The following is a 27348-nucleotide window of genomic DNA, read 5'->3' as shown; positions in this document are numbered from 1 at the left end:
GAAATCTTTGAGATATGATATTCAAAAAAGTTTTGTTCAAATAATTTGCTGGCCAAAAGAAAGGGACTTCTGAGGGGCTCCCAAAGAGGTGCTGGCCAGCAAGTTCACTTACCATTAGGCACTAGAGAAGCCACGTAAGAGGAAAGTGGTCAGAAACCAACTTTCACAGGTTTCAGTCCTCTTACTAAAAAAAAAAAAGACAAGCTGAGGTAATCAGGTGAAATCCCTCTTTCTATTCAAATGAACTCAAGATGAGTCCATCACACAGCCCCACTGCCTATGCTGGGGAATGTGGGCAGAGAGAAGCCCTTCTGGAAATGAAGCATGTGAAGAATTAGACCTGACCTGAGGGAGTGTGCATGTGTGTGAGTGGATTGAAGGTGAAAAAGCTGGAGGTAAATCAGAAGCTCCCTGTGGTCAGGCATGCCTTGAAGGAGAGGAGAGGGAGCGCTGCATGCAAAAGTGGATGCTGGAGGAACGTGAGCACGTACATGAAGGACTGACTGCCCTCTACATCCCAAAACCTCCACAAATGAAGACACAACCAGTGGAGACGTTTGCAGCTCTGAGTGCACATGCCAGCGCGTCGCGTCTCCAGCACATCTCTGTTAGCCTGGAGGCCACAGTGCTTTTGAAACACAACCAGCATGCACCGACTTGGCCAAGTCTTTATGAGACTGCCAGGAGCAGCACCCATCCCCTCCTGTGGTTTTGTGGTGGGGACTGTGGGACACCCAGCTGGACCCCCAGCTTCCCTGCACTGATCCCAGTTGCTTTTCTGAAGCGTCTCCTCAACTCCAAAGCCAGCCCCGGGGACATTTTTTCAGGGTTTGAAAAGAGAAGCGCAGCACAAGCAAACAAGGAAATGTCACAGAGGGCCATCGAAACTCAGCTGTGGGAGTGACTGCTGCAAAACAAAACCTGTCCTTGACACGGATGGCCTCCACAAGCCCTGGTCATATGGCAACTAACCAAATACAGTGAGTCTTCATCATTTGGCACTCTGCGTTGGGCAGTAAAAGCCTGCGTAGATTTCCCCAGCCCATCCCTTCACTGCCAGACGTTTGCTTCTTTAAGAAATACTTGACTATATGCAAAAAGCAAAAAAAATCACAATTCTTTGGGAGCAGACGGGCAGTGAGGGATGGGCACCAGCTGGCTCAGCCAGAGCACTGAGCTGGAAAAGAGCTTATTCCTGTCACAAGATGTCCATGACATGATGCAAGGCGGACACTGCTTCAGCAGGCTTTGGAGAAGAAGGAAGGATAAGAGCTGGGGTTCAGCCCTCTCTGCTCTTCACAGGGAGGATTGAACTACCTTCAAGAGCAATGATTCTCCTCCAGTTGACTATGTGGGGGCACAAAAGGACTCTGTCACATTCTGGGTGCCTTCAAGGACCACGATGAACCTGAGCCTGAGTGGTTCTTGGCCCATAGCAAAACTGGTTTCTTAAGATCTGAATTTTTTACAAAGAAATTCATTCCTGTTCTGTTTCTGGGGGAGCCTGAGGTAGTTGTGGTAGAAGAGCACCAAACTGCAGCTGTTTCATTTGTGCCTTCAGCAATGGGATAGAAAGAAAACTAGCCAAGAAGAAACCTGGGTTGAATATCAAAGAGCTGAGTTTGTGTAGCTGTGCACCCATCTGGTTGTGTAGAAAGACTGTAAAAGTGCCAGGAGTCTCATGCCTGTTAGAGCAGCTCTGAATTGGTCTCTCAGTTGCTTAAAAGTCAGTTTAACCTTAAACGCAACTAGAAGACTTCCACTGTGTGCTGACATTTCTGAGGCTTTACCGCTATCCCATAACCTGGACAGAGGCTGAGATCTACATTGCTGGCATGAGCCTCAGGTATCTGTTGCCATCAGCATCATTTAGAGCAGCCTCAAGGTTTCGCTCAGCAAGAGTGGGAACCAGACCAGCACAGAAATGTGCTAAGGCTGAATGGGTTATGAAGGCTCCATCTCTTAGGAAAAGGAGAGTAAAAAAAAGGAAAATGAGGTGTAAATCAAAGCCTGTTACTTCAAGCAGGTACCACCAGAAATGTGCAAGTGAGTTCTCCTCCTTGCCAAGCCACACACAGCACAGGGAACAAGCGCTTATATTAATTCCCCAAGCCACTTTTGGGATCACAGTAGGAAGAGCTGACTCAGAGGACATCTCACATGGGGATGCCCTTAGCAAAGAGGAATAAGCATGCACTAAGAGCAATTGGATGACCATTCACACAAATCACCAGGGAGAGGAGTCCAGCACAGGGGTAATCCAACAAGAGCTGTGAGTGCACATGAGAACTTGGTGGGAAAGTGCAATGTGCAGTCAGTGATGCAAAGGAGAGGGAAGGAGAGGAGGGAAGTGCTCATGATCTTCTGGAAGAAGAAGGGGTGCAAAGGGGAAAATGTATGAAGGAGAAAGTCCTCAGAGAAAGGAGAACTGCAGGAGAAAGTTGAATGTGTGTGACAGAGGAAAAGAAGGCTATGAATTGAATTACAAGGGGAAAAGTGCTAAAGTCTCTTCCTGCAGAGAAACAGCAAATACCTACAGGAACTCAGGGGGAAAAAAAGTATATTGCAAGAAAATCCAGGGATGGAGTTTCCTCTGGCTACACACAAGTAAGCTTTACTTCCAATTGACTTGCTGCTGCTTAAATCTCAGCAATAAAGTTCATTCACTCATCCCAAGCTCTCAAAAAACCCCAGTGCAACAATAATTTAAAAAAAAAAAGAGTTTGCATCCTCCGAAGCAGGACATTATGTGTATGGTGGAAGGCCCAAAGAAACTTTGGCAGGCTATGCTTGAAAAGAACGAAAGGGGTGACAAAATGAAGTGTTTGCAGACACAAGAAAATAGAACAGCGAAGGCAGGAAGGGGAAAAAAAAAGTAAAAACAACAAAAAGAAAAGAAATAAAATGAGGGACATACTGCTCATCTGGAGTTTGTTAAATGTTACATGACAGGGAGGGAATGCTGATGGATTGCTTCATTGCCTTTGGTGCCATGCTTTCAGTGTCACTCCAGACTGGCAGCATGTTTCCCTATCTGAAGGAAAAGGCACCTTTGGTGATGCTGAGGACACTGGACTCGAGCAACCCTGCTGCAGGTGGGAGGACAGTGGCTGTAGGGCTTGCCAACATGCCAGAAGGACACCCTTTGGTCTCCTGGCTTTTTATTTCCCTCCCTCTCCAATCAGACTAAACGGAATGGAGACATTTGCGGGTTTAGAAGTGGCAAGGGTTCAGCCCACTCCATCCCTGAAGCACCGAAAGGCTGAAACAAGAGCAAATGCTTACAGAACATTTGTGCACTTTCCAATTGCTGCTCGAGTGACCACAGGGGCATCCAAGCTACGACTCACCTTCCGAGCAGCCCCGGGAAAGGGGTTAGGAAACTACCTTCGCTCTTAGAAGGGGAAGCTGATGTGAAACCTGGCATGGTCAGGACTTAAAAGAAACCCCAAAAGCTACTGAGCTGCAGCCAAGCATTCAAGCTGACAGAGCAGAGATTCCCAACATTGACGCTCTCTCATCCCCTACCGTCCTCTCTGCTCGCTCTGGGGCATCAGCAACCGCACCCAGCAAGTTCCTCTCCTGGATTCCCTCCCCTCCCATTCATGATCGCATAACATCCCCGAGGCAATTGCTCACACGGAAAAGCAACATGAGGAAAGTATTTAATGTATGTTTATGTCTTTTAATATAGTGTAGCAGCTGGAATCAAAGGCAAAAAATCCCAGGCTTCGGCACATGAGCACCGTGGCTCTCCACAGAGGCCCCTTCTAATCACCAGCACTCCCTGGACCACAGCTTTAGAAATCAGGCACTAGCCCCTATTGCCTAATTAGCAGAGCAGTGGAAAGCTTAGGAACAGGCATATCTTCTTCCTCCCTAAGTGACCACTGAATAAATGCTGTATCCTCAGTTCACAGACCTCTTTTACACTGCTGGCATTACCAGCCCTTTGTGTAGCCACATGCTGTTACTTAAATTGCTTCCATGTTTTCATTACTTGCCCTCTGTGCTGTGTGTATTGAAACTCCTGCAAGAATGCTGAAGTGGTAATTCAAAGCACTGAGGACTACTGAAGATGTGGCTGAAATTATTATGCAACAAACTTTAGTGATTTTTCAAGTCCTGATAAGAGTTTGTTCCTTCTCAGGGGAAAAAATAAATTCAGGCGCTGCTCCATGGAATGCAGGACAATGGCTCCCACCCACCAGAGACACAAGCATAACACTTGCAGCTCAGGTTATTCTCAGCTCTCCATCCTTATACATGGGTCTGTGGGGCCTATATATATGCCCTGCATCCGTAACAAGGTGGTAAATTCAATTAATGGTGCTGGTCCCATGCGCAAGGGAAACGTGTCCATTGAGCCAAACTCTCCTGGCAAAAATCCACAGGGGATAGTGGCATGATGCCATCTGAAGATCTGCCCCACAGTTTTACTTCTTTGTTCCCTGTTGCTGCCACCAGTAGCTGCATTTCTGGAGTTCGTGCTGATTAAAGCAACAGGGTTGCTCTGAAATAACAAAACTGCCAGAATCATTTAAATGGGACACTTCTTTTTTTAACCACTACCCCTGCTCTGAGCAATCTGCAAGTACATGCAGAAGGTACCTGCATGCTCCATTCTCCCCGGGAAACCCACAGGTGGACCAGACATCTTCAGCTCCATTTGAATTTCAACTTAGTGTTTCCTCTCAACTATCTTCCCCCCAAAATTGCTGTAACTGCCATGAAAGCAATCTTACTGACAGTGCTGGAACCCTTCTCCCACAGATTTCCAACCTCTCTCTCCTGTAATGCCTTCCACCACCCCTTGATACAAGATGTTCACAGCCAAAGCGTGATGCTGCAACCCACAAGCTAAGAGGCAGCTGTGTACCAAATCCCTTCAGCTGCAGAGATGCAGGTTATTTACCATCCCAGTCATGCAGGCTGCAGGTCTCCAGGCACCAAACCCCTTGAGATCCCAGCACTGGGATCTTCCAGATCCCTGCTGGGGACTCCTCTGTCCCACCCCTGGCCTAGCAGCTGCTGCACAGCAGCCGTTGGGTGTTATGCTAATGGATGTGCTGGTGCAGAAGCCCTCTCCCCATCTGCTCAGAGCATCCACCTGCTGGGTTGGGGTTTGTTTTGTTTTGTTTAGTTTTAATGGCCAGATTAGGCCAGTGCTGTCCCAGAACACTTCCAGCTGGTGCACAGGGTGTGAACACAGGACCAGCCAGCCCAGACCTCACAACACAAGTGCAAACTGGATGCATCCACATTTGGGCCATGATGCACTTCTTTCAAACTCCTTATCTTTCTGTAATTAAAGCCTCACCCTGAGTGTAATCACACTACAAGGTGTTTTTTTGTTCTTGGTGGGGTTGGGTTTTCTAGCACATAGATTTCTTATACTTAACTTTATTCATAGAATCACAGACTAGTTTGGGTTGGAAAGGCCCTTAAAGCCCATCCAGTTCCAATCCCCTGCCATGGGCAGGGACACCTTCCACTGAAGCAGGTTGCTCCAAGCCCCTGTGTCCAACCTGGCCTTGAACATTGCCAGGGATGGGGCAACCACAGCTTCTCTGGGCAACCTGTAGGTTTAGATTCGACATTCTTCCTAACATCTAATCTAAATCTACACTCTTTCAGCTTAAAGCCATTCCCCTTTGACTTGTAACTATCTGCCTTTGTAAAAAGTCTCTCTCCATTCATTTAACCTTTTTGGATGTTCACTTGAAGGAATGAACATGCTTTCCATAGACATCTGACTGAGTGATAAACAGAAATGAAAGCTCTGATTTATAAGCAGTAATATTCCCCATGGTCCATGCATGATAGTCAGTGGTTTGCAAGTCTTGTCCCCATATGGCCATTGAGGAATTGCTTGTGACACCTTTGCTGTCAGTGAAGGTGGTTTCACAAAACTTGTAGTTCTCCTGAGACTTCTGCAAGTATTCAGGGAGGAAAAAGAAGTGGAAATCAGACATCTCTCGGTGCTAAGACAACAATCCACCCTTCTCAATAGGTGGGAAAATCTCTTCTCAGTATGTTATAGGCTCAAAATTTTGCTGTTCTAAAAAGCTATTTTTTTCATGCACATGCAGCATGCCATTTAGCTGGATTCTAAGAAAAAGATCTCCTGAATTTTGTGGGGGTTTTGTTTATTTTTTCAATATCAGCTGCTAAAAGAATTGCTCTCAGAGTGAGCAATGTTAATCTCCCCGCGCTTTCCCTTGAGTCAATGGAAAATGTTGATGCTTCAAAAAGTGATTTAGAGTTAGCAGAATTCTGATCTAAGTCAGTCTTCCAAGGACACTGTCTCCAAGGACAGCCATTGGCAATTGGCCTTCTCAAGGCTTCGAGTAGCCCTTCAAGCATCCATCAAGTGTATAAGGTATGGGAGAAGTGGGGACCTTCTGCAGAGAGAGAGATCCAAGCCGTGTGAGTAGGAAAGCCAAGTCATGCCCTGAGCTGTAACCAGTGGACGCCTACTTGAATGTGATGGATTTGTCCAGGTTTGAGAGATACTCATGAGTCTGTCATCAGATCTGGGTTCCTGTCTGAACTCATCATGATGCCAGGCGTTACTAAGGAGACAGAGGTGAAGTATTTGTACTATGATAAATCCTCAACCCAACCAAAGCTCCTTTGTCTAATGCCTAGAACAGAATACACTACACCCAAAATAACATGAGAAGTCACCAGGTATCCCAACCCACACCAGTCCCGCTTAAAACACTTAAACTAAGTTTGTTCTAAGTATAGGGGATGTTGCTGAAAAATCAACAGCAAAACAAAAAGGTGCTCCTGAAAAGAGCTCATAAAAAGAAAAAATATTTTTTCCCTCCCTCTTTCTCTCTTTGACTAAATGAAAAAAGAATAAAAACATCAATTTTCACTCGAATTGAAAGAACCAATCATTTCTCTCCAGAAGTATATTTCAAGAAAATGATATGCATCCAGGAGAAAATAAGACTTGTAATGGAAGTATTTTCTGAAGCATAACTATAGTGTTCCTAGCACAATGCTGTAATCAAGAATAATGGAGCCCTTTGCCCGGTATACAGGAATGGATTCAATTGTTCACTGTGCAAATACCTGTATTTTAAAAATGTAGTTGAAAGCTTTAACCGCAAAAGGCTCGAGTATTAGTGCTTAGACACAAAGCAGTTCAGAAGTGGGCTCCTTCATTTATCGCTCATGTAATGATTAATCTTAAATCTCAATTACATGCGAAAACAGAAGAGGCCCAGCTGAACTTTTGATCCCTTCTGAATTGATTCATCTGAAGGATAGCTCAAGATCATCCCCACAGTGCAGGATGATACCCACTCTGTATTACCTCCTCTTCAGCGAAGTGGGGCTTTGCATGCCTTGCAAAGGTTATGTCTCGGAGACGAATTGTTTGAGCAGGTTTAATCCTACCCTCTCCCTCTGTGTTCAGGAGAAAGGGATAGAAAAGGAAAGAATAGGACTTACTTTCTTTTTAGAGTGTGATCTGTCCTCTTCTTTAGCTGCTTTACTATTTTTCCCAGCTCTGGAAAACTTCTGCTCCCCAGGCTGCTTGATGGTGATTTTGATCTCGGGAGGGCAAATATAGTTCTCCAAGTTCTTTGGGGGCTTCTTAGCTCTCTTGGTGGTTTGGATCTTTAGCTTTAAACTCCCTTCTGTGAAGTTAGCCTCCTTGATGGAAAACTCCTGCTCCTCCAAGCCGTCTCCCGCCACCCATTTCTCACTGTCCGCATTGGAAGTGGAATCCACGTCTCTTCCAGAACCCAGCTCATCCTCTTCCTCAGGCTCCAGCCTCTCGCTGCTCACCGCTATCCCTTTCCCCGAGCCCGGTGTGGTCAGCATCGTCTCCCCTGTGCAGCCAGAGGCAGGAGGAGGCTTCACGGAGGTGACAGTGGCTGGCAGGAAGTCTGCCTCTCCTCCCCTTTGCCGGGAGCTGCCCAAAGTCTCCCTGGGCTCCATAGCAATACAGCAATGCCCTGGAGTTTTATCAGAGGGAAGGGGAGCGCAGGAGGGGATGAGGAGAGCAAGGGCACGTACGATCCCAGGAAACGAATGATATCTGTCTGCTGAATTCAAGGTCTGGATGTCCCAGAGGCTGTGGGTTGCTCAGAAGAGACCAGATCTGCCACTGGCAAAAGAAAGGAGAAAAAAGGACGTTAGCATGTGCGCACATATTGAACATGAGTGTGGAGATGACTGAAACAGGGCATGCTTGGGCTTCCTCTGCAGGATCTCAAGGGCCTTCCTTGAAGCAAATGGGAACCAAGGCTAGCTGGCATTTCGAAGGGCTAGATCTGGTGTTGCAAAGCAAGGGATGGTAGCCACATGTGTTCCGAAATTGATGTAAATGGAGACATATATGTATATAAAAATTATAATAATGGTGTATAAATGCAAAAGCCTTCCACTCTGGACTTGGGAAATAAATGAGGAGTCAATCAGCTCTCCACACCCATGGACCTCCTTATTACTTCAAAGTGCTTGTTGTCATAGGGTTTTTAGAGGGAGAAAAAATAGAGGCAGACGTTTGCCTCAGGTTAAACAGTAATCCAGTGATCAGAGCACCAAAAAAACATGGTGTTGTCCTATGAATAGGGAGTTTCAAACTCCCTATTTCCCTTCTTCCGAGGTGAGAGATGCCCTTGGCTGCCACTATTCTGGGTGGACTCTGCTTTGGATGAGTTATTCGTTACACTCTGGGCCAGGCACACACTGACTGCAGCCCAAGGTACTCCCTGGAAGTGTAGGAATATCTAGTTGGGTCTCTTGCAGGGCTATCAGGAACCTGAGTATAGAGGGCAATGGAGGAAAGCTAAACTCAGTGTTTTCCAGAGTTCCTCATGCCCCTGGGTACCTCTGCTCTGTGGTGAGGGCTGACTGAAGCAAAGACTGTGTTCTCATCCTTTCAATTGTCAACTTTCTTTAAAACATCACAGATTGAACCCTTTGAGATGGAAGCATTTGTACTCAGGACCTTACAGACTCTTGGTCAAAGTTAATGGAAGAAGCTGTTAAATGTTCAACTAAGGGAAAATATGTATCACCCAATGACATAGAAAGCCAAACACCAAACATTTGGTTGAAAAAAACATACATGTAGGGTGTTTTAAAGGTGTTAAGGTGCTTTCATACACCCTCCCTAAAATCCTCCATATAGCCATGTCCCATCATGACAAGACATTTTAGTCTACAAGATTAGCAGAAGATATTTCGGCGAGGAACAAAGATATTTTCTGCTACTTTAGCAGAAACAGCTCCCTGGTGGGTCAGAGGAGTATCACTTTTGGCATGCAGATAAGGGAACAAGAAGGCACTGCCAGGAGTAGGTGCTGGGAGTGTAGACCTACTCTTTCAGCAGTAGCTCCCAGCTAGACTAGCTCTCCTAAACTGCCAAACTCCACCTCTCAACCAAATGCAAGCAAGATCTGAGCACAGCCAGGGATACCCCAGGTCATTCTTGGCAGCAATAAAACATAAAGGGGAAACAAAATAATCTTGCTACCTATCATCAAATTGTAACAGTAATCAGTGTAGACTGCTCTAAAGCACAGCTCACCAAGAAAAATCACATATCCTTGTACCACTGGCTTCTTTCTGCTTTTTAAAAATATTTTGCATGACCTTAAAATTCAAAAAGAAAGGAGGACAGCAAGCACCTTTTATTAGTTATACGTCCACACGCCCACTGGATTGTAGCCATGGGTCACTTGTCTGACCCTGGCATATATGGCTACTAATGGAAAGTCCTAAGTATCCTAGAGATTCATGAAATCATTAGGTGATCTCTGCCAGATCCCAGCAGACACAAATTCAGATAAAGTACCCATAAATAGCAGAAGCTGACAACCCAAGCATAAAAGAAAAAAGGGGAAGAACTATCATGGAGCTTGAACCGCCATCTGGCCTTAGATGTGGTTTCTGCAGTTCATAGGAGATATAAATATGTCATAAAAACACTTATGCTTAAGTTACACATCTTCTGGCAACAGGGAGGAGACTCATTTCCCAGAGCTGTTGCCACTGGTCTCATTTAAGGTGATTTTGAAGAATTAACAGATCCGAGGTCTCCTGCATGCCTGCCTTAACTCATCCTGTGGTCAGCAAGTCTCCATTTCACCACCTGTGAAACAAAGATCAAGCTTACCTCATTCTAACCTACTGTAGGGTGGGTTAGTAAATGCCCTTACATAGTTTTGAACCCAAGTGTTTACTGTGTGGTAGTCATTAATTACTAACGCAATTAGTGCATTAAAGCCACCCAGTTGCAAGGAGCTGCTCCACCTAATTGACCAACCTTGCTCCTTGCCTCTCCTTTGAGCCTATGGAGGTGATGGGAGTCAGGCTTACCTTCCTCTTCCAACCGGTCCAATAAAAAAAATAAATAGAAAGGCCATGCTATTTATCTGCCATTTCACATCACTGTTAACCTCCTTGAAGAGGAACTCAATGTACACACACTCCTGGGCTGCAACACAAACACAAGGTGGTAAAAGCTCGGCGGTGCAGCATTCCAGGGAGTTACTGCTCTGGTATGCACACATGTACAATGGGCACTCTGTGCTGGCCTCCACCCACAGGCTTTTAACCACTCTCACTGCTGGCAAGAAAGAGAAGACTTCTGGCAGACAACATCTAGCTCAGCAGGCGGGGCGGTAGGATGAGTCTGTAATCACCAAGGGTGCAGGGAAGGGACCATAGCTACCAGCATAATGAACCAACCCACCGGGGACTCTGTGTTGAATGGGAACCGAAATAAAACTCACCGCTCTGAACTGGCAAGGGTCTTTCAGGCTTTGAGTCATGGGGTAACGTTTTATGGAGGGTGGATAAAAAGCCAGGCTTCTGTTCCAAACTCTGGTTGTGGGTCTTGGACCTACGCTCAGGGTCATGATAGCCAAACACTCACCCCTTCTTGGCAGAATGCCTCCAGGTCAGTAGAAATAAGCCACAGATGAATAAGTCATTGCTCTACACTAGTGTCAGGTGAGTTCCTGCCAAATCTACCCTAAAATCCTACTTAAAAATTTTGGCCTCCTGTTCCGCTGAAATCCTGCAAATGATGATATCACCAGACCCGCAGGTAGCAACAAATAACCATGTGCTCAAACACCATTCAGAATTAACTGGGTCATTGTTTTAGGTATCTCCTTACTTTCCTCCAGGGTTAATAGTTAAATGACTTGGGTGCAGGGATATCATACTTGTCTTTCTTGTTTGGGCAGGCTACCTGTGCTTTGACTAATTAGGAAACCTCACTTCAGGCTTCTGAATGTGTAACCTCTTTTGGAAACCTCTCCATCTCCCCTCTGCAGACTGCCTGCAGAAACACTGAAGGGACACTAATGAACACTTTTCCTCCAGCAGCTCTTCTGCCTTAGCTGGCAATGAGCAGATCTGGAAACCTAGAGAGGAAGCGGATTTTCCAGGAGACCTCTATCTCTTTTTAAGCATTGAAGAGACAGGGGCTGTCTATACTCTTAAGTGCTCACCTAAACTGTCCTTCCAGGCCTCACCAGCAGCAAGTCCCATTCAATAAGCAGCTACAGAGGCATTTTACCATCTGAATTAAGCTCCTGGAGAAAGTGTTACCGCTAGCAGGCTTCCTGCAGTCAAGTTAAATTTGAGGAGGATAATTCACAGGTGAATGACAACAAATTTCACACAAGTTGGCATTAGCTCTTAATTAGGGAGAGATTCATGCTTCCTCTGATAAGTACTGAGAAATAATCAAATGCCTGTGTGCTCAGCCTTGTTACTGCTGTTCCTTATCAGCTCCTCTGGGCACCTCAAACACTCTTCTGGAAGCAAAGACCTAAAGTACAAGACCTTCCTTGGGGTCATACTGGATGCCTGCTACTACGGGTTTTGTATAACTTCCTTTTTTCTGCCTCAGGCAACTACTCATGCTTGCAAGTATTCAGATGCCAGGGCTATAAAGTGATTAAACTGAGAATTTGCTGAGGACAAACATAGACGTGAGAGCCCACAGTGAAGGAGAGAAATCCACCTATTTGGGATTCTCTGTGAATTAAGTGGGCATAATACTTGGCAAGGTTTCCACCCTAAGGGTTGAAGCAACCACATTAGTAACAAGCTAATGCTGATTAGACAAATGCAAGCAAGCTGGGTTAGCTGCCCAGCATTTGTGCCTCTCCCCTAATTTGCTCAAGCACAAGGAACATGAGCAGAGAGCTTGGAGCAATATTAAGAGATGCTACCCAAATCCCATAGAACACTTATCCCAGCCGTAACTTCTGCTACTGAGACTGTTTTCATTTTATGCATAGAGTCCGAAATGCCTTAAAATATAAAAAGAAAAAACAATGCTATTGAAGAAGTTCAAGTGAGTGGAAACTGAGGCACGAGTCTGAGAGTGTCACAGTAAACTTGAAGTGGAGCCCAAATCTTCTCAAACCCCGCATCTACCTTGTTGTCTTTGGATCTCACATTGTCTCATGTGACATACAGTTAAATCCCTATCTCTGCAAAATATCAGAAATCCTGGAAGCCTCTTTACACTCCATCTTTTTAAAACCATTCACCACAAAACACTGGAGGCTATACAGCAATATTTAATGATGAGATATCACCTTTCACTCCAAAGACTCCCTGGTTGCTTCCTTGATTATATGTGCCACCACTGAAATGCATCTATCTCTGGGGCAGAGGCCAATGGACAACCCACATTACACCCGAGGGAAAGTTTTGGTTGGAAACCTGCTTTTATGGGAAGTGTCAGTGAAACTTCGGAATCCATCATGGGACATAAAAACCCAGCAGCCTGATACTCTGCAAGCTGCACTGAACTCAGTTAACCCACATTAGGAATTAGAAAAAAAGAAACCCCAAACTATTTCTTCATTATTGCTTTGCAAAAAAACAAAAGGAGTTTCAAGTGTGGTTGTGGTCATGGTCAATGCACTGACAGATCACCAGTAGCACAAGTTTGGTGCAGATCAGGAATAGGCATCTGATCACAGTTTTATCAAGTGGACCAGAGCACATGAGATGAGAGTTAAGCCTTTTCTTCATGTCAGCTTAAAGGCAGGATGGGTAAAAAACTTGTGGGCTGCATGAAGCCATCATGGTTCAGACAAGTGACATAGAATGATGCAATACAAAGTCTGCTGGAATAAAATTAAGTCACTGAAAATTGTCTTTGAACAAATTTGAACCAGGAGAATGAGTTTATGCTGGAACAGTATTATGCACCAGTAGTACATTTAATCTGCCACTCAGAGCCCTGGAGCTTCACTTATCTCATCTTTGGACCACGGCCTTAGTTGCTTCCTTTGGTGATGGTACTCTGAAAGAACAGCCTGCCTTTGGCAAGGAGCTGAAAAAAATGACTGTGACAGCTATTTTCCATCCACACTATAGATCCCATAGGAAACACCCTCTCCCTTTCACCCAACTTGAGCCAATCAGGACAGAAACAAGGCAGAAGGGCTTCCCCTTCAAGCAAAACAAACGAATGTCATCCCTTAATAAAGAATCAGAGGTGGCCTGAAGATGTCCAAATCCCAATCAGACACAACCATGAGCATCCTGCCCCAGGTGACCCTGTGCTGACCAGCATGGTGGACTAGACGATCTTCAGAGGCCCTTCCAACCATAGCCATACTGTGCTTCTGGGATATATTACTTGGCCTCTATCTCCACTGCTGGGAAAATTGGTCTCTTTAGTGCAAGACAATTCGAAACATACTGCTGAAATTCCCATCTATAATATATACCTGTATATAGACATGTATAAAATAGGTGTGGGTATACAACAGATACAGTATGAGATCCTTAACTGATAAGGATAATTGCGAGTGGAATGACCATATATGAATTCCTGTAATCCACAGATTATCTATGAAAGTATTAACTAAGGTGTGTAATTCATTAATTGGGTAAATTAGAAGAAGAAAGGTGTTTCCTCTCCACGTGGTCCTCCTGCCTCAAACACTGCTTTTGTTCCAGTCCTTCCACGTCTGCCTCTGATTTTTCATGGGTTATGTGAGGACTTTCTCTGAAAGGAAAGGATGCAAGCTTTGCCAGGTCTATCTACATGAAAAACAGGAGCAAGAATTAACAGTCATTAACAGAATAACAATAGAAATGTAATCTTCAGTAGTTTCCATCAGATTGCCCTGAGTACAAGCAGCCCTCTGCACCTCCACCAGCATAACTGACCTATGACTCTGCCTCAGCACGCCCAATGCCTGCAAAGGGAGCCAGGAAAAGCCAACTGAAGGGGAAAAGATAAGGTAAACCAAATCATAGAATCATAGTATTGGGGTTGGAAAGGACCTTAAGATCATTTAGTTCAAACCCCCCGCCATGGGCAGGGACACCTCACGCTAGACTATGTCACCCAAGGCTCTGTCCAACCTGGCCTTGAACACTGCCAGAACCAAAGATGTCCTACAGCCAGATGAGGCTGCAAGCATTCCCCCCGAGATACAGCAGCAGAAATAAATGAGAGCCCAAGCATACCTGTAATTACAGAGGCATGCAAATATGCATATTACACATGCGTGTATCTGTCTTCTTAACATAGAGACATTAAGAGTAGATTATGGAATTATATTTGGCTCCATAACTAGGTTTGAGACTCCATAATTAGATCAGATAGTCACCTTTCTATGTAAGTAACTAACTATCTTACAGTGCTGAAGGGAGGGCCAACTGAATGATTAAACAACTGACACAGCCATAAATCACAAGGCCCATAAAAGCAATACTGCCCAAGGTACAGCTGTGGCAACAGCCAGTGTAGCAAAGCGCGCATCTGCAGTAGGAGGAAAGATGCCCATCATGTTGCCCAAGGACTTCTATAAGTTCCTGGCTGAGAACTGTGCTAAGGTTTTGTAAATCTACTCACCCACAACCCAAAGTTGTATTTGGGTGTCAGGGAAGAGAGTATGGTCATCAGACCCCTAAACAGCCCCTCATGCTGACTTCAAGTATCTAAGAACCAGTCTCCTCTGACTTGTGTTCTCTGAGGCAAATGCTGCTGCAGGACTGCTCTAAAGCTGGGCTCAGTTCACTGGAATTACACCTCTGAATCAAGGAATAGAGTTTAATCCTAGTGACATCAAGAGTAGGCATGTCATTTTTACCCATCACCCTTGTGAAGATTAGGCCTCCAGGACACTACAAAACAGAATGAGGTGCCAGCTGTGCTCCATTTCATTACAACACAAAAAACCAAGCCAGATTTGCCTATGTCAGGTCAACAACAGGTTGCTGAGCTCCCAGACTAAGCATTGCCACTCTCAGTGTGATGTATAATCAAAGGTGACTCCTGAGATGATCCAAGAGAATACACCAAACACTCTGATAGGTACAGCAGTGTGTGCTACTACAAGGATAAAACTTATTCTGTTAACAACAGCCCTAAGACTCTTAGGGGAAAAGTGTCAATGTGGACAAGAAAGGGGCTTAAAATGTTTGCTTTGTTCTAGCCAGCTCTTGCAAAGTGCATCATCCTGAAGGCAGTGGCAGCCAATCCAGGCTACAAGTGGAAAGTTTTATGGGTATTTAGGGAAAGGTTATTGGCACAGACATCAGCTGCAGAAAGCAAAACCCTGCTCAATTCCACCATCTGTTTTACCAAACTTTCTTAGATCAACTCTGCTTTTGGAGAGCTGCCGTCAGACACAGTAGCCTCCTTCTAACACCGTCATGGTAGCGCAATAATATCTCCTTCTCCCTCTGATCAAACATTTCCCTCTGCACCTTGAAACGTGTGGAAAATGATTTCTGTATGTAAATCATTAATGACAGATTTGGTTTTATTTACCGCTGCTGTCAGAGGACTCCTTCCTCCTTTTATTTTTTTTCCCCCCTCCTCCATTATTTCATTTTCAGTTGCACGTGTGCCAAATACACCAGCTTTCCCTCCCTTTGGAAAATACAAAGAAATAAATAAAAGAAAACAACGCATCTGATAGGGAATGCACCATGTCCTGGCTCAGCATCCATTCCTCAGAGCCGTAAGTGATGGTACAAGGAGAACCAAAAAGGCTTCGGTGCAGGATCTATCCTGTCCCCAGTCTAGAGGTTGCACAAAAAACACATCACCTGTTATTCAATCCTGCATGCTTCAGATGAGGCTAGGAATAAGAAAGGTTGGATTCTGTCCATGCAGGCTTGCACTGTGTGTTTCCATGCTGAGTAAGCAGTAGTGTCTTTTTTGGTGCTGTATTACGTACCAAGCATCCCCAGCATCTTGGGGGGACTGTGGGAAAAATGGCATATAAAGGTCATGCAAGAAGAGGAAAATAATTTGGGGTATTTAGACGAAGGCATTGAGACTGCTTTGCCTTGCAGAATGTCTTTCAGCTTTGAGGCAAGAGAGAGTCTGGGTCAGTAAAACCAGAAATGCCCTTAAAGCTTCATGGATTGCAAAAGAAAAAGCAGGAGGCAAAAGCAGCACGGGACACGAGTGAATGTGGCTGGATGTGAACAGGGCAAAGAGCAGCCCACAATGCTGGGACAGTGACTTGCAGAGGCATAAGCGTTAGTCAAGAGCGTGCCAGTGGGAAGACCTGAGGCCAGGAATAAAGACAAGATAACCGACAGCTGCTATGGGCAAAGGAAAGGAATAGCTTTGCCTCTAATGAGGCTGAAGAGGAAGCGGTTACAGAATTGCTGGGAGAAGTCGAGTCAGACGGAAGATAAGAGCCTGCTGAGTACCTGTAAGTCCTAAAGGCCTCTCCAGCTGAACCACTTCATTGTGCTCTCTGTACACATCAGACTCTAACGCAGCAAGTAGGATTGGGAGCAGCGTATTCACAACACAAATCTCTCTTCAAGCAGGACCAGGACTTTGAGTTGTAATTTCCCTTGCAACACCACTGACTTCAGGAGGATGTTAAAGGTTGGGATAGGGTCAGAATTTGGGGGAATCCAAGGTCAAATCAGTCATGGGTGCACCCTCAGTCCACTGCTGACATACAGGTCTCTGTCTCCTAATCAGTGTCCTTCATTTAGGTCCCAACTAAACAACATTTGGTCTGGGGGTTCTGGTGGGTCAAGAGACCCCTGAGGCACCCATACCACTGCTCCCTAGCTGGAGATGGATGCAGGTTTGAACAGGATCCCAGTTCCTACCTAGGCCCATGCTGCAGCTTACTGTTATTTTAATTGTTGCTCACACAATCTTTTCCTTAAGGGCCCTGGGAGGTCTGTTTACCAAGCTTAGCCTGAGGAAGCTATTCTGGCCTGAAAGCCACATTTAAAAGGCATCATGTTTCAAGAGCAGATGTGTCTTTAACTCTGATAAAAGAATGGAGGAGAGGGACCCACATTTCTGTGACTACCTCCTATGACACAGAACTGGGATCTAATGTAACAACACCTACAGCAAATGCCATTTATGACACTTATCCATCAGGATTTGCAGGGACAGGGCTTCTTTCTTTAAGCCAACAGGTGAAAGGATCTCCATCAACACTTTTAATTTGTCATGGCATCAGAAACCATGACCTCCATTATTTTGTCCCCCTCACTTACCAGAAGAATCATACAGTCATAGAATCATAGAAACATAGAATCACAGAATGGTTTGTGTTGGAAGGGACCTTAAAGATCATCTAGTTTCAACCCTCTGCTACAGGCAGGGGCACCTTCCACTAGACCAGGTTGCTCAAAGCACCATAGAAGACAAAGACCTTCAACAAGCCCTAAGTTTATATGCATTTATCAGTTCAAAGTCCAGCAGGTTAGGCTACTGCCCTGCTTAAGAGCGTGTGGTTAGAAGCATTTAAAAGAGAAAAGTGTTTGCTTGTCTTGCCCCATTTTCACTTTTGCTGAATATACTGGGGAGCTGGGGTGGGGGGAAGGAACAACTGACAGCTGAAGAGAATTTACTCAAATTGTCATCAGCAAAGAAAAAGCGTGACATTTTTCAGCCCATTATGAGAAGGTTTATGGAAGTTACAAGGATGTGAATGTACAGGTTAATATTTTAAACTGTTTTGCAACCTTAAGAACAAGGGGTATGTATAATAACATTTTGCCCCAATGCCTGCTGTAATACTTTGCATGTACACAATCCCGTTTAAACACTTACTAAACTCCTCCAGTAAAGATCCATGTGTCTGATCCCTTCTGAAAAAGAACTGAAGAATTCAGCAGAGGATTATTCCCCTGTGCAGAATTCTATTGAATTCCCAATATACAGTTCCATAGGAAGGTTTTAGAGGGAAAAAGAAGAATTAAAAAAAAAAAAAAAAAAAAACCCACACAAAAAGAAAACAAACAAACAAAAAAACTACAAGAAGTATTTCCTTGTCTAGCAAACTAATAAGATTTCAGAGGAGATGTGGTGGAAACCCCATTGCATTCTCCAAAGCCAAAAATTCAGCAAGACTCAGGGAGAGGTAGGCATGGTTCACAGCATCACTCCAGAATACACTGTGTCTGGAAACACACAGGGAAGTTAGGCCAGTGTCCAAGTCTTAGAAATCACACCATTAGGCTATTCATGATATGTGGATTCATATGGAGGAGACACATGCCTGTAACGCCTTGTAGCTTGACCTCTGGTTTGAGTATCATAATTTTCTGCCTCCCACCTTAAAATCAGCTTCTCCGTCTGCTGAAATACCAGGACAGAACCAGAATGATTCATTGTACACATATGTATCTCTCAGTTTTAAAGGTTAAGGCTAACAAAAATTTCAAAGTAACATAAAACCTCAGGCTTCCGATCTTTAACCTATCTCTAATTTTGAGGTATTCAAGTGAGTCCTGGGTTACCCCACGCTTGCCTACCACGCATTCTTTTGAACAGCTTTCCCAAGCACTATTACAGGAGACACAGTACTACAGTAGAGGAAACTGCCACAATCCCAGAACCTTAACTGCCCAGGACTGTACGCCAATCCTTACAGAAACAGGAATTCACTTTAGAGAGGTAGTAAGAAGCTGCATAAATCACCCTACAACAGCATTTAGCCGCAACCCCAGCACCCAACTCTGCCAGTATTTGCATCCCAATATATAATGCACCTGCAGAGCCAAGCCTTGGGCCAAGCTGTGCTGTGGTGTTGACCAAGACAGGTTAGAGCCTTGCCACCACCTTCTGGCCTCACATTTGCGTGGAGATTGGTCTCTTCCTGCATGGCATTTCCACACATTGAGCTTGCTTTCAAAAAAGTTCATCAGGCTCATCAGCCCAACATAGGAAAGACAACTCAGGCTCATCCTTACCATCCATACAGCTCCTTTTTACCCTGCAAGACCCCTGTGCTGGATTGGCACTTACTCAAGCCCCACCACTGCCACCACACATAAGCAAGAGTAAACCCAGCCCTGGGATCTGTGAACAATACCAGTGACTGCATTCCCAGAGTACTTCTCTGACTACCTTCCTGTTTTGTCACTTGTGCTTCAGCCCCATCACTTTGCCCTTCATATTCAAAGCCAACAGGGTCATTGTTACACACTGGCAATGGCACACGGGTTGGGTGGACGGACAAATATCATAGAGATACAGAGGCCTGAGACCTTGAAAAGATCCCTGCTAGACTTGGAAGCAAACTAGAGCTGTAAAGATCATAATCAAGCCTGGATCAAATCCTCACAATCCTCAGGGTGTTTGAGGTCCAGAGCTCTGATTTGGCGTTTTGCAGAAAGGGGTGAGTAACCCTGGAACTCCTCGAAATTTTCAGTTTCATAGAAGGCAAAAAAAGCCTAAATGAAATAATGTCAGAAGATTGCTTTTCATCTCCAGCTGCCCCACAGCTTACAGTAAAAGCTCATCATTGTGTTTGGACAATCTGTGCTGCAAAGCAAATTCAACTCCAAAAGGGCAAAATAGCCTCTAACTCTGTTCCCTCTCAAGAGATGATAAACAGAAATTACGACCCCCTACTTCCTTCACACATTGAAAGACAAGCTGCATTATTCTCTGGCTGCTTTTACTCAATTTAAGAAATGATTTTACGTTTCTCCTCTCTTTGCTCTCTCCATGACCCGCTAAATGTGAATGCAGAATGCAGGTGCCTGTTGGGGGGCTGTGCTTGTTCCCAGCATCCAGCAGATCCCTAAGCAGGTGTGAAGACTCCATGGACTTTTAAAGCTACATCAATTTCATTCTCTCTCACATTGGGAGAAGGAGAATGAAATTGTCTCTAAGGGTTTGAGTGTATCTCAGAAGCACTGTGCTGGTGATGCATGCTTGCAACCTGATTTCTTTCCTCTATGAGGAGGTGAAGGAGTCTCAGTCTTAAAAGTTTGGAAATTGTTTTCAGATCTGACAGTCCCTCCAGGCTAAAAACTGCAGTTGAGGGGTTTTAAAGCCCATCTTTAATCAAGATGACAATTTCCTAAAAGGATGACTCATTTTATTTTCTCAAAAATGATAACGGGAAAGGAAACTATATTTTTTTTTAACAAGTTGGAAAGAGAGAAAGTAAAGAACCTATAAACAGCAGCAAAACCAGTCCCAGTAAAAACCACTGGCCCTGCAGCAAAATACTGGGAACCTTCTCCACTAAAGTTCTCTCACAGACACCCATCTTTCTTGCTTTGGGCTAACTCTAAATCTTGGACTGCTGCTGCCCTAAGAGTGCCTGGAGTTCCCAACAATAAGGTTAGACCTTGCTAAAGATTTCATCTGACTACCTATTTTTCTTTAGTGCACAGATTTGCTGCCATTGTCTCCCCATCAAATGTATGCTTAACTGTGGCACTCGCACACTCAAACCCTTGTGTACCTACATGTTATGGTAGGCCAAAATGACATGCCGAATTTTCTGAAATCTTATTCAGCTGCCCCATTGTGGGCTATGCATTATGGAGCACATTCTGGCACTTATTAAAGCTGCCTTTCAGCATCATTGCAGAGCCACAGATCACAGATACTCCAAAGATGGGTAGTTAACAGAGAGCAAGAACCGCCTGGGCATATGGTTAAACAAATCAGTCATCAGTTCAGTGGGACAGCTTTCATTTCCATCACAGCAATCTGTTGGATCCCAGAACTGTTTTTACGTGGTTCATTAAACAATAGCCTTTCTTGCTACTAGTTGGGTCAAGAGTCAGAATTGCTGTGTAATTGCAAGTTTCGGAGCACAAGGCAAGACTTTTTCAGTCCTGGAGGGTGTTGTCCAAAGGGGAAAGAAAACAGAAGGGAAAGATTATGTGTGAGCAATTGAGTCCTACTGAGAGGGCAAAAAAAAAAAAAAGTCACTGAAACTGGGATTAGCCAAATCTTGTAATGGAAAACAAGAGTCCTGTTGGTAAGCTGGCACTTACACGTAAAAGATGTGAGTGCTAGGGAAAAGGAGCTCAAAGGATGGGTCAAAACAGACCAGAAGAGGAGATTAAGCAGCATCTAAAGCCAAGAGATGACTGTTGGACCTTTTCAAGCATTTAAGTCCTTGAGTTAATTAAGCACGTGGCAAAAGCAGCCGTTAAAAAAGAACAGTTCCCAACTTAATCACAGTACATTATTGGAAATTATACTAAGCAATCTCAGCAGAGAAGCACAGTAAACATCAAGTCAAGCTAAATAGCTCAGTTAGGTTATTATTAATAATAAATCACGGCCACTGTTTCTTTTGTTTGCCAACAACTAGCATAGTTTATGGCTCTCCACAAACCTAACACACCACTTTATTACATTTCAGAAAGTGCATCCTCCTAAAATGATAATGTGTTAATAATCTATGCTGGGCTTTTTGGCAGGAACCAAAGAGCTCAAACAACTTGAAATAACATCAGCAAAAAATTATTTATTTCCCATCCCTCGTTGCAGAGAAAACAGAGGTTTTCTTGGCTCAGTTACTTCTCAATAGATTTCTGGTTTCAATTAAAAGTTTGAGAAGTTAAAAAAAAAAAAAAAAAAAAAAAGCCAAAGCCAATAAGAGATGGAAGAGAAGCCTCCATTCACTGAGTGTTCCTGCTTGCTTTTTTTTTTTTTTACCCTGGTTTTACATAACCCTTCAGAGCAGAGATTAAAGTACAACTTCATTGTTTAGAGGGTGTTTTTGTCCGGAGTTTTTTTTAACTCCTTTCAGCTGAAAAACAAACGGAGAAGAAATGAAAGTATCACCTTTGAGTAGAAGGAGCTTCTGACCGAGGGAAGTCATCTCAGCGAAGGTCAGAGAGGTGTGTGCATGAGGCGGCTGCTTGCACGTTTTCCCTGATAGGCATTTTTCCCCTCCCGTCCGCGATAAAAGGTCCTAGACACTCGTTTCCTCAGCTCCCTGCTACCTCTGCCCAGCGTTAGACAGCTGATTATATCATTACTGTAGCCTGCACCAAGTTAGTCCTGGCTGCAGGGGCTGCCTGATCAATAATTGTTCACATTTGGGTCCATAATCCCCATCGCCGGGCTGGATTTGCCAGCAGCCCCTTGCCCCTGGCATGCTCCTGCCGATGGGGAAGGGTCGGGTGACTCGCCCAGGACTAGTGGGCTCAGGGCCCCGCTCGCCCTTCGCGGGTTGACAGATGGGGGCACAAGGCGGCACGGTGGCTAATGAAACACCTCTGCGGGCGGGGGAAGAAGCCCTGCCCGGCTGCCCCCCCGATCCCACCCCTGCTTTTCCCTTCCTCCTTCCCTTTTTCCCTCCCTTCCTCCCCGCCGGCCGCATTTGCTTGCGGCGGACTCCTCCCAGTGCCCGGCTCGGCACGCCGCGCTCCCAGCGCCCCCGGCCCTTTTGGGCACTCCTCAGCAGCAACATGAGCGGCAGTGCTCCCCCTTAACCCTCCCATCCCCTCCAAATGCACCCCCAGTGCTCATTCACCTCGCTCCTATTGGGGACCTCTCCGGACTTCAAACCCCCCCTGGGATGGGGGACCTGCCCTCTAGGGAGGGGGGGTACGGGGTTGTGGGGGTCCCCAGTGCACAGCAACCCCCGTAGGGTCCGTCTCCCGGCGGCGAATTGCCCTTTTAGCATCAGGCGTCAGGCCCGAGATTATCAGCGCCGTTTATTTGAAGCGGAAACGAATCGGAAATCCTTCTCTCAACTGCCTTTTTAGACACATAAATACACACAGGCAGGGGCAAGGCAGCGCAAGGGACACACAGTGACCGGTGTGATGCACGCTCACTCACACTCACACACAAGGGAAATAAGGGCGGGAGGGGGCTCCCGTCTCGACGGAGGAACCCGATTTCCCAGTGGCCGCAGGGGAAACCCGGCGAGGGACGGGAATGAGTGCCAGTGTGAGCACGGAGGTGCGCAGGGAGCCTTGCGCCGGGACTGGAGGTGACAATAGCCACCCGCGGCTGAAGGCTGTGTGTCCCCCCTTCCCCTAAGAGCAACACTACACCCCCCCCCTCCCGATAATAGCATACCGGCGATATTCAAACCTCCCAAAGCTGAACTCCACTTCCACCCATTGCGGGGGGGGGGAGAGTATATAAAAGACACCGGGGTCCTGGAGGAGGCAATCACCGGCTTATTAATAATCATTATTAACGTGCCTTACCGAGCAAGGGGGAGAGGGGGAGCCTCGCGTTACTAATTTCACCCCCTTTTTTCCACCCTTCACCCCCCCACACACTTCTTTGCTCGTGCAAATTGCCGCTTTTGGGAGCTGTGTGTCCTTTTCAATGTCAAAACAAGCGCGGGGCCGCGCCGGGGCACCCCCCACTTCCCTGAGAGCGGACCCCGCACACTCACACTCACACACAGTCGGGCACACGCACACAAATCCCCATAAGGTTTCAATGTTGCTCTCTAGCTCCACTTAACCTGCAATTTAAGAAGCTGGGGGGGCGGGGGGGGGGACGACACTCTTCCGCCCCACTCCGCCTTTCCACACGCACACACATCTCTGCCACCCCCGGCAGCCTTAGGGAAAACATATCGGCTACCAAAGAGGGGGTGATAAAGGGGTAGGGGGTAAATACATTATGCAAACTCCCAAAAAATACTGCAACCCCTTCCCAGCAGCACTGTCTTATACCCCTCTACCCTCCCAACCACACATATACACTTCCCCCACTACCACCAGCCACAAAGCACGGGGAGAGAAGGGGTCGGAGAGGGAGAGGAGAACTCGCAGGCATTGCACAGCAAAGAAATACTTCCCCCCCTCCAATAAATAAAGCCTTTTCCGCGCCATTGCAAAGTCACAACATGATAAAAAGGAGAAGACATTAACTTTTGCATGCAGAGGAGAAAAAGGAGGGAGGGGGGGAGAGAGAGAGAGAGAGAGAGAATGAGAGAGGGGTGAGACCCTCCCGCCATCCGGATCATCAAGACAGATCTTTCCTCGATGGCTCAGGTTTTTTGTTGCCCCCCTTCTCCCCCCCCCTCCTTTACTAACCCATATCCCCAAAAAGGCAGCGGGGGTCTTCTTAGCAGCTTCCTCTTTTTCTTTCTTCCTCCTCCCTCGGATTCCCCCTTTTCTTGTGTCTTCTCTTTAGATCCCGGTTTCAATCCCTCGCCACAGCCCCCAAAGGTGCTTTTGCTTGTGTTGCGGCAAACCCATGGCGGTGTTCATCTGTCAGATTAGGGGAGCGCACGGCCGCGCAGCACACGCAGAGCGGAGAGCGAGGAGGGCGGAGGGGGAGGAGGGAAGGCACTCGGGGAGAGGGAGGTGGACGGACAGACAGACGGATAGATAGCTCGGCAGATAGATGATAGATAGATATAGATAAATAGAGCGAGATAGAGCGAGAAGGGGGGAAAATGGCGTCTTGGAAGCCGGAATCCCGGAGTAAATCAAATTAACACGCAACACCCAGAGCAGTCCCGGCTAATTTTAGCAGGATCCAAAATAAAATGAAAAAGGAAAAGGGGGGTGGGAAGGGGGAGAAGGAGAAAGGGGGGTGAAAGAAAGGAGGAAAGGGGGGAAGGAGAAAAAAAAAGGGGGGGGGAAGAAAAAAAATCAATGCACTGGATAAAATCCTGGATTTGAAATCGATGGAGCTCGTCTTTGGCTCTCTCGCTTTTTCTTTTCCTTTTTTTTTTTTTTTTTTTTTTTTTTTTTTTGAGGGTGGGCTTTTTGCTCTCTGCTTGTTGCTGTTGGTTGTTTGGGGGCCTTTTGAAGCGGGGCGAAGAAGAGGAGGGTAGAAGCGTTTTCGGTTTTGCTTTTCCCGGCGAGTTTAAAAAAAAAAAAAAAAATTAAGGGGGGAGGAAATAAAAAAAAGGCAAGAAAAGAAAGAAAGAGCAAAACCCCGCGACGAGAACAGCGCTGGTTTGGCGGCGAGGAAGCTGTTCCCTTTATTCCGGCTGCTCTCTGGTCTCCGGAGCGGGCCCGAGCTGGTGCCGGAGCTCCGGCGGGATGCGGGGCTGCGGCCGCCCGCTCCCCCCGCCGGGCCGCGCCGAGGGAGAGAGGGAGGGAAAAGAGGGAGGGAAGGAGGGGAGGAGGGCAAGGGGAGGCGGGGGAAACACCCCTTCTTCCTAACGGGCCGGGATCGGTGCTCACACACACACACAGGCACAGACACACAACACTCCCCCCTCTCCTCCTCCCTGAGAGTACAGCCTCGAAAGGGTGCGTCCGGGGGCTGCTTTTTGCTCCCCGCTGGATTTTCCTTTCTCTGCCTTTTATTTTGTCTTTAGGTCTGGTTTTGCCCGCTCTCTCCTTTTCCCTCCCTTGCAAGGGGCGGCGATTTGTTTAAGCAGATCTGGGGGCTGATGGGTCCGTCTCTCTCTTTCCTCTGCTTCTCTCACGGAGTCCTGCAGCACTGGGGAGGGAGGGAAAGCGGGAGAAAGGGGGGGGAATAAATGGTAATGATCAGGCGCACAATCACACACACAGAGCCACACAGCCGCACACTCGGTGTGGCTGCAGTGCTCAGCCCTGGGTTAATGTACTCAACAGTGCCACTACCTGACACAACAGCAGCAGTGATGGGGGCAGGGGAGAAAAGGCAGGGAAGGTGAGATTCAGGTTAGTGGAATTTATCCCACTTCAATCTCAGTTTTCCTCCCCTATCCCCCCCCCCTCAAAAAGAAAAAATACCTTTTCCACAGCACAGCCCTTGCAGGCTCATGACATATGTGGGAGATTTTGGGGGGCTAGTGAGTGCTGTTCAGAGCTGACATGAGGAATCCCTCTCTGGGGCTGAGGGAGGCAAGCAAAGACTCCCAACACCTATTTTAAGGATTAAAGCTCCCCCCTACCCCCAACCTTTCAGTATGAAGCAATAACAGTGCCAAAAATACCGCACAAATCCAGCTCCTGGCCAGCAGACCTGCACAAAATCCATGTCCTTGGGCTTTTGCTCTCCCACCCTTGCTCTGCCAGTGGTCTGAATGATGCTGTCACTTGGGTTGCTGGTTTGGCAAATGTTTACTCGCAGGAGTAAATTGTTGTCTTGTCTGAGTAATCATAGAGTCACCGAGTGAACTATGTTGGAAAAGACCTTTAAGATCATCAAGTCCAACTGTTCGCCAGCACTGCCAAGACCACCACTAACTCATGTCACTGAGGGCAACATCTACACAGTTTCTGAACGCCTCCAGGGGTGGTGATTCTTCCACTGCCCTGGGCAGCCTGTTCCAATGCCTGACCACTCTTTGGGGGAGAAATTGATCCTAATATCCATCTAAATCTTCCCTGGAACACATTGAGGCCATGACCTTTTGTTCTACTGCTTGTTGCTTGGGAAAAGAGACCAGACACCTCCTGGCTCCATCCTTCTTTCAGAGTGATAAGGTCCCCCCTGAGCCTTCTCTTCTCCAGACTAAATTCCCTCAGCTATTCCTAATCAGACTTGTGCTCAAGGCCCTTCACTAGCTTTGTTGCTCTTTTCTGGATCTGATTAAGACTCTGGGGAGACTAAATCACACAGGGAATGAGGACAAACCCCCAGAAAAGGGAGGGTTTGTGGTGTGAAGATGTGGAAGTGTACTTACAGGTGAAGGTAGTGTTGAGGGGGAAGCAGAGAGTACCCCTCTGGTATATGGTGAGTATATCCCATGGTGCCACAGGAATTCCTGTCCCAGAGTCTTGCAGGAGGCTCAAAGTACACCAACTTTCTCCCCTTTGCTCTGAACAATTGGTAACTGCAGGCCATAATCCGAGTGACCTGGCTTCAGGGTTGAGCTGGTGCAAGGACTACCTAGGTTGAACCCCACCAGCCATGGTGCCATGATCCCTTAAAATTGTGGCAACAGATCTATGACAATTTAAGGCTTACTGGGTAGGAGAGCTTCGTGTTTTGTGCACAAGATGCCAGCGTAGCCCTCACCAACCCTCAGCAGACTCAACTACATTGGTGAGTCTGTGCCCTCAGCCCCATCATGCTTCCTCATCCTGTCTGGGTAAAGCTCCTAGATAAAGAACATACCAAACAATTAATTGCGTTTGTATCTCTCTACATATCTCTGCTGTGATACCTACAAATCCCAAACTGATGGGTAGAGGCAACGGGCCCCGTCC

The 27348-nt window shown here is 46.3% G+C and overlaps 1 protein-coding gene across 3 annotated transcripts in view; it reads right to left on the bottom strand.

The window, feature by feature from the left end:
• Positions 1 to 25649, bottom strand: part of SETBP1 (SET binding protein 1) — a 269322-nt gene extending 243673 nt beyond the window's left edge. The window contains exons 1-2 of one of the 3 annotated variants that reach the window (XM_030511888.1): positions 24283 to 25649; positions 7468 to 8128 (exon numbers count right to left, since the gene is read on the bottom strand). In XM_030511888.1, coding sequence (XP_030367748.1) covers positions 7468 to 7959 — 492 coding nt within the window. In that variant the 5' untranslated portion in view covers positions 7960 to 8128; positions 24283 to 25649. Of the gene's footprint in view, positions 1 to 7467; positions 8129 to 22057; positions 22439 to 24282 lie in introns of those variants that run through there. The other 2 variants (XM_030511890.1, XM_030511889.1) reach the window with 2 other exon arrangements.
• Positions 25650 to 27348: the final 1699 nt, after the last annotated feature.

The sequence above is a fragment of the Strigops habroptila genome, chromosome Z, assembly GCF_004027225.2.
Source record: "Strigops habroptila isolate Jane chromosome Z, bStrHab1.2.pri, whole genome shotgun sequence".
Taxonomy (NCBI): Eukaryota; Metazoa; Chordata; class Aves; order Psittaciformes; family Psittacidae; genus Strigops; species Strigops habroptila.
The sequence above is the reverse complement of the archived record's forward strand: the minus strand, read 5'-3'. Positions and strand labels throughout refer to the sequence as shown.